Below are 7337 nucleotides of genomic sequence, written 5' to 3' on the forward strand. Positions count from 1 at the left end.
GGCTGGGTGTCGAGGTCACGACAGGCCCAGGCTTCGGTGATACAGGGAGAAAAAGCTGGGAGACTGGGCGGAGGCCACGTGATGCTCTAGTGAGGGGCCGGGAACACCCCCCCCCCACCATGAAAAATTGAGTGGTCACCTCCATCACACCCGGAGAGGGAATGAGCCCATTCCCCTCACAGGCGTCATAAGCACAGCGGCACCCCCTGCCCGCCGCCCCCCCCCTTACCCCCCACCCTCCCATCAATCACCAACATAGAGAATCGCAGTGTGGAGCCAGTCGATTTTAGTGGTTTTCTTTAATCCTGCTCTGCACTTCTTTCTCATTTTACTACACGGGATATTATAAAGAATAAATAGCAGATACTCTTAATTTACAATGATTAGTCATTCCATTTGTTCTCTATATTTACAATAACTGTAAAATAACATTGAACTCTATAGCTTCTCCGAGGTCCAAGGAAAACCAAAAACACTTTCCGAAGAATGGAAAATAGCTTTTTTTTCAAAGTCCTTCTACAAAAGTTCTCCCCTCTCTTTGTACTTTAAGGAAAAAAAAAAATAACTTTCCCCCCCCTCCCTGCTTCGCCATGCGAAGGGCCCTGGAATATAAATAGCAGGTTAACATTATTAGCAACAACCAGAATAAGTCTCTCTTTTCTCTCTGTTCTTTTTTTTTCTCCTTTTGCTTAATTATTTTTTTTAAAAATACAGTAGAAGCCGGTAACTTTTGAACGTATAATACTGACCTTTTAATAAGTAAATTAAAACTGGGACCGTATATATACACACAGATATACATTCCTACACAGTTAAACAGTGCATTACATGAACCAGAAAGCTAGGTCTCTGTAGCCAAAAAAAAAAAAAAAAAAAAAAAAAAGTTCATTGAATCTCCCTCCGGAGAGGGTGGTGGTGGTGGAACTGGTTGTAACGGTGCGGAAGGGAGAGGGGGGGGAGAAAGGGGGCGTCGGTGGGGATCGATCAAGTGTCTGGGTGCGGGCTGGGCCCCCCCCCCCCCCGAGTTCTAGCACGAGCACTTGCATTCGGAGATGATGGGGTACTGGATGGGGATCCAGCCGCAGCGCTGGCCCCCGCGCCGCTGACAGCGCCACCGCAGCACCGTGAGGTGCACGGACTTGGCCGGCTTGCACACCATGCCCTCGGGCACGGAGCACGAGCGCTTGCTGAAGCAGCTGCCCACCTTCACGTAGCGCGGCCAGAAGCGGCTGCCCAGGTCGTTCCAGGCGTACAGCACCGGGCAGAAGGTCTGCGACCACAGCCACATCTGCAGCTTCCTCCGCAGCTTCTTGCTCAGGCGCTGCTTCTTGCCCGGGGCCAAGCCCTCGGAGAACTCCAGCCCTTTGATCTCGCTCGGCATGGCCCCCGACGGCCGCTGCCTCAGCAGCTGGTCCAGCTCGGCCAGGTCCTCGGCGCTCCCGGCCGACGACCCCCCGCCGCCCCCGCCCCCGCCGCCGGGCCGGTCCTCGGGGGGCGAGGTGGCCATGAAGCCCGGGTCGTAGTGGCCCCCGAGCAGCGAGCGCAGCAGCGTCTCGTTCAGATCCTTCTCCTTGGGGTCAAAGATAGGGTCCGGGTGCTCGATGAGGTCCACCAGGGGCAGGTTGTCGCTGGGCGCTGGGCGGATGTGCAGATAGTGCTGGCCGCCGGCCGGGGCCGCCCGCAGCCCCAGGACCACCACCAGGGCGTAGAGGGTGACCCCCAGGCTGGGGCAGCGCTCCATGCCGCCGGGGCGGCCGCCGCTGCGTTCCGCGTCCCCGGGGGAGAGCACGCCGAGCCCGCGGCGGAGGCGGCGCCGCGCTCCCCGGCCCTCCGGCCGCCGCTCACCCGAGGCTGGGCAGGCGCAGGGCCGGCAGCATGAGGCGCCGGGAGAGCCCTTCGCGCGGCGCCGGCAGCTCCCGCCCGGGCGGGAAGAAGGCACACAAGTTGGCCGCCGCAGCAACTCCTCTCCCGGCGGGTCTATTCGGGCCGGCGGCCGCGGCGGGGCATCCGAAATCCCTCCAGGGCGACCGCGGGCGCAGGGGCGCCGGCTCCTCGCTGCTGCTTCCCCGAGCCGGCGGCGGCGGCGGCGGCGCTGGGCGCGTGGACGAGCCGCTCTCCCCTCCTCCTCCTCCTTCTCCTCCTCCTCCTCCTCCTCCTCCTCTCGCTGCCCCTCGCTCCGCTGCTGCTAGGTGCGGCGCCGCTGGCCGAGCGGGTCCTGGGGGCACGTCCCTCCGGCTGCTCCGGGCTCCGCGGCCGGCTCTGCCCGGCGGACTCCAGCGGCGGCGGCGGCGGCGGCGTCCGCGCACGTTGGCACCGGTTTGTCTGTCTCGCTGGGTCCAAGCCTTTAAATTTCCTGCACTTTCAGCTCCATCACCATGGAAACCACAGACTCTCTCGGCGTTGCCCCCTCCCCCTGCTCCCCCCCCAACAACAACCCCACCCCCCACTCCTCCACCCCCGCCGAGGAGCCGGAGCGGCACAGGCTCCCGGGGAAGCCGCCTGCACTCGCGTCGGCGGCGGCTACGGCAGCGCCCAAGGCTGTGCCCCGCTGGACCGAGATGTCCCGGGAAGCCGACAGGCCGGCTGCCCGCCCGCCCGAGCTCACAGGCGGCGGCGGCGGCGGCGGCGGCGGCGGCGGCGGCGGCGGCGGCGGCGGCGGCGGCGACGGCGGCGGCGGCGGCGGCGGCAGCAGCGGCGGCGGCGGCGGCGGCGGCGCTTGGCAGGTCTCCGCGCAATTTTCTCTCTCCCCCACCACCCACCCCCCTTCTCCTCCTCCTGCAAATGCACCGCCCCCCTCCTTTCTCCTGGAGCAATGCAACTGGGGCTCTAGGCGCCCCGCCAGGGCCAGTCCTAGGGAAAGCTCACGGCCGCTGCTGGAGCGGGGCTGGAGGGTGCAGGGCCGGTGTTAGGGGGTCCACTCGGAGGGTTCGCACTAGCCGGGCGCTCTGCGGAGGGCGGGGAGGTGCTGGGGGCTTGCGTCTCGGTGCAGTTCGGTGCAAAGGATCTCTCCATGTGCCCGGAGCTTTATGCCCGGGCGCGTCTCGCTTTTCCTCTCTCCCGGGCTCCTTCTAACTCCCCTCCCCCAGCACACACACACACACACACACACACACACACACACACACAAGCGAGCGCGAGCACGCGCGCACGCACGCACATACACACACATATACACACGCACACACCACTACCACCACCACCACCACCACCACCACCACCACCCCGCCCTCGCCCTCCCCCTCACACACACATTTTGCTCTGGGGGAGTCAGGGAGCGCAGTGTTGCGCAGCGTGATGCAATTCCTAGGAAGCACTCCTGCCCTTCTGTTACCCAGGCCCACGATGGGGGTCCGCTCCTCACCCTCCTCCTCCTCCTCCTCCTCCTCCCTGGCCGGGTCCTGCACCCTGAGTGGCCGAACTGTAGGGGCGCGACCGGCTTGCCTGCAGCTCCCCGAACACGCCGGGCTCAGCGCGGCCGCCGCTCGGCTCCCTGGGGGCGGCGCGCCCTCTGCTGGCAAGGGGCAAGTCCTGCACCTGGCGCTGGCGGGGGGTGGGGGGGGGCGGTGGGGGGGTGACCCTGCCAGGTGGGTTTGAGGGCTACCCATCTGATCAGATCTGTGCCCTTGTCAGTGCTTGCGTGTTTATCCTGGTGCCGGCTGTTCTCTCATAGCTCGCCAGGACCTCAGTGTAAACAAACCCTGAGATTGCCCCCCCCCCCCCCCCCCCCCCCCCCGCCGCCCCGGGGTCCCTCAAATGCCACAAGAATAGTACTGCGCTACATGGGCATCAATGGGCAAGAGTGCAGATGAGAAACTTCAAAGGCGAACTGGTAGTAAGGGGACCTGAGTCCTGGCGAGGCTCCAGCCTGATTCCTATGTGGACCTTAGACAAGTATGTGGACCTTAGACAAGTCACTTTTGTGGCATCACATCCCTTACTGTCTGCATTAGTGACAACTACATTACTCTTATCGTCCCGCCTTTCTGTGATTCTAAATAACCCCCCCCCCCCCCCCCCGATGCTTTTCCTTCTAGAAGCAGTTTCTCTCATGGGAGATGGATACGGAAGTGACACTTCTAGTTAATTTTCCCTTGGATGAAGAACAGAACCCAAGCTTCAAAACTCAAATTCATTTTTCCTTTGTGGTGGATGTGATTGGAGTCTGGAAAAAAGCTGGAGAAGAGAGATTAGGAGTGAATGACTCAGTATTCACCAGTATTCCATGGAGTGGAGTTAGGAGGTCTCCTTGGGACAGCACAAAACACTCTCCTCTCTTTCCCCAAGGATCTCGTTTTTCCTCTCAACCTGTGCTGTCCTACTCATACCACCAGAAGTTTGTCATCTGTCTACGGAAGAAAACACATTGTTTCACAGTCTTTCTGCAAAACTTCAGCAGTTGGGAGGTTTGGCCAGTTTCAGCTGAAAACATTCTCTTAAACGTTCACGTCTAGACACTATCTAGAATTAGATTATGAAGGTACTGCCTTAGAAGGAAATCTCGCTTTGATGGAAATATGAACACCTCGTTGGTTGTTTGAATTGAGAGGATTCTGAAATAACGTGTGACTGCAAATGGGAGCATAGTAGGCGCTTACACAATGCTCCTTTCTTTTTTGATGTGCTTTAGGGGGCGGCACTGGTTTGTTTTCTTAGGAAGATTAAATGTTCCAGAGCAATTTTGTCACTGCCGTGAATTCACTAAAGAAAATAATTTTTCAGTAACGAGTTCAAAGGCTAACGTCTAGCCCAGCCCTCTTGAGATGGTAGGTTCCAATTAGGGATGTTTTATTGTGCTGGTCTCTGGTCCATCAGTCTCCTCTCTCTCCTTCCTACTGCAAATCACCCATTCTTGTTTGAAAACCAACCCAGATCCTTCAGCCCTTTATTTAGGTTGGCTAGATTTGACTGAACAGAATAAAAAAGCCCCCCCTTGGGGGATGAAAAACAAACCATGTTAGACAAAAGTTTGGGTAATCTGTTTATAGAATGTCCATGGGGTGAAGACCAAGGAGAAAAACACAAAGAAGAAAGAACTCACTGTCAATCACCGCCCTCCATGACTGTTGTAGTTTAGTTAAGGGGAATATGACAAGACACGAAGAAAACATTAAAAAAGCGCCAGGAAAAAAGTCTATTCTCTTAACAGTGTAGACTACAAGTGTTTCACAACCTTTGAAGAACCCATGCCCACTTTTGAGAAATATTACAGTGTCATGCTATGCTCCGAATGCTGTTGGAAATTTGATAATACATTATGATGACCCTCCCAAAGTCAAAACATTATAAAAGCTATACCATTTTCATACTGCACTTACCCTTTTTCACTGTGGGGTTCTGAGATGGCCCACTTGGGGGAGCTTACTGTCGGTCCCCCACTCTATCTATGCCCATTATACTTAGGTACTGGGTGAATTGGGGGATACTGTTAGCAGAGACAAAGTAGTACTAACATTACTAATATGAAAAGTAATACTAATGGTAGAGCTGAGCTTCAGCTGGGCCTCATGAAGAAAAAGGGTAGATGTATCTGCGTAGGGAGAGTAGGAGATGAACAATTTGAGTCTGCGTGCAGCTCAGCCACTCAGGGTGCAGGTCCCAGGCAAGGAGGAGGAGGAGGGTAAGGAGCAGGCACCCCTTCCTCCCTGACCCCGGAGTAACAGATGGGAACACTGTATCAAGGATACAAGGATCTGGATACAGAAGATCTGGATGGAGGAGGAAATACCACAATCAGGGAAATTCAACACAAAGACCACCTCTGGGTCCCGTGGCTCTCAGTGGGAATGTTGGCCCTGCCAGTCCCCAGCTGGGTTACCTGCGTAGCAGCAGCATCTTAACTCCAACGTCCCATTTCCTCATTTGTCCGAAGGGATTGGCACACTCCTCTCAGAACAGTGCTCTGGAAAGGGGAGGGAGGGCATGTTTAGCTCAGCACAGCTCAGCACCCGGAGCAGAGGGTAGAGCGGGCAGCAGTCTTTCAGCAACTGTTAGTTCTTCAGGGGACCTCACTGCCCTCAACAGGCCAACCACCGTCTCAGGCCCAGGCCACAGAGGCCTGGAGGGGCTGGGGTGCTGTTGAAATCAACTGCCACACCTCCGGGCCTGCTTTCTGTCCACTCTGCATCGGCAGCTGAACTGTTCCCCACCTCTGCGGGCCCTCGGGTTTGGGGGAGGGGCACTGGCATTTCTTGGGGGGACTCAACAGCCGACCCATTTCAACGCTTCTGCGGCTCCATTGAAGAGGGAGCTTGACAAGCAGGACAAAGAGGGCTGTATTTCTTCAAAAGGGAGCTGTGGGGTGGGAGATGGACCAAGGGAAGGATGGCTATCAGCTCAGCTTTCGGTTCAGGCCCTCGCTGTGGGGGGCTGTTTGGACTTTAGGGGAGATGGGCTAGGGGCTTGGGCCTTGGCAGCCTGTGTAGGAAGAGTCTAGTGAACCCGGTGAGTGTCCTTATCCCAGGATTTCTGTCCCTCTCCCTGTAAATGCTCTGGGCAAGGGACATGGAAACACTCCTCTGAACAACTGCTTCGACAACTCCAGGTCAAGGCAAGAGGACCCAGGATGCTTTTATGCTGATTCTAAGAGCAATTCAACACTCTCCCTGCCTTTTTTTCCTTTTTCTTTTCTTTTTTGTTCTTTTTTGTTTTGTTTTGTTTTGTTTTGTTCTGTTTTGTTCTGGAAACATAAACTTGAGGCAGCCTGGGTGATTTACAAAGGACATGAGGCTGGACGTTGGAAAACCTGCAACCTACCGCTGTGTGACCTTGGGCAAGACACCTTACCTCTCTGGTGCTCCCCGACACAGAGAAGACAGGATAACTGCCATCCTTTAGGCCTGGCATCACCCCAGACACATGAAAACCACCACCCTCTGATTCTGACTGTCTCTCAGGTCTCATCAAAGTTGAATCGGATGGGTTTTTTTTTTTTTTCCTCACAGATACCCAAAGTAGCACTTTTTGAACCTGACCCAACTTGGCAGAGTGAGGAAAAGTCAGCCACAAGGCTCGCCACTTTCCTCTCCTGACTGGTGGAAGGATGAGGGAGTGGAGGGGACTTCTTATGCCAGACAGAGGGTGATGGATGCCCCATGGCCTGCTGGGGACCAGGGAACACCGGCTGGGTCAGCTTCACCATACGTTCCAATTGTGTGTGTGTGTCCTGTTGGTGATGGGATTCTAGTTAAAACAGTGAAGTTCTGACTAGCATAGGCATTTGAGGGGTGCGGGTGCAGAAAGGAGGAGAGAAAGAAGGGAGAGGGGAGGCCGGTAACTCCCAACCTTAGGCTGGGGTGGGGAAATGGGGAAAGAAATGTGAAATGCAGCTCCAGGAACAG

General features: G+C 56.5%; 2 protein-coding genes across 2 annotated transcripts; one reads left to right on the top strand and one right to left on the bottom strand.

Annotated features, from left to right (window-relative positions):
- Positions 1 to 280: 280 nt before the first annotated feature.
- On the bottom strand, positions 281 to 2397 carry NOG (noggin). Its single transcript, XM_036454376.2, has one exon. The coding sequence runs from the start codon at positions 1739 to 1741 to the stop codon at positions 1028 to 1030; it is 714 nt and encodes a 237-aa protein (XP_036310269.1). The 5' UTR covers positions 1742 to 2397; the 3' UTR covers positions 281 to 1027.
- On the top strand, positions 2376 to 4949 carry LOC118728121 (DEAD-box ATP-dependent RNA helicase 37-like). Its single transcript, XM_045587345.1, has 2 exons — positions 2376 to 2723; positions 4035 to 4949. Exons 1-2 carry the CDS (start codon positions 2376 to 2378, stop codon positions 4449 to 4451), a joined length of 765 nt encoding a protein of 254 aa, XP_045443301.1. The 3' UTR covers positions 4452 to 4949.
- Positions 4950 to 7337: the final 2388 nt, after the last annotated feature.

The sequence above is a fragment of the Pipistrellus kuhlii genome, unplaced genomic scaffold (genome assembly GCF_014108245.1).
Source record: "Pipistrellus kuhlii isolate mPipKuh1 unplaced genomic scaffold, mPipKuh1.p scaffold_m20_p_28, whole genome shotgun sequence".
NCBI lineage: Eukaryota > Metazoa > Chordata > Mammalia > Chiroptera > Vespertilionidae > Pipistrellus > Pipistrellus kuhlii.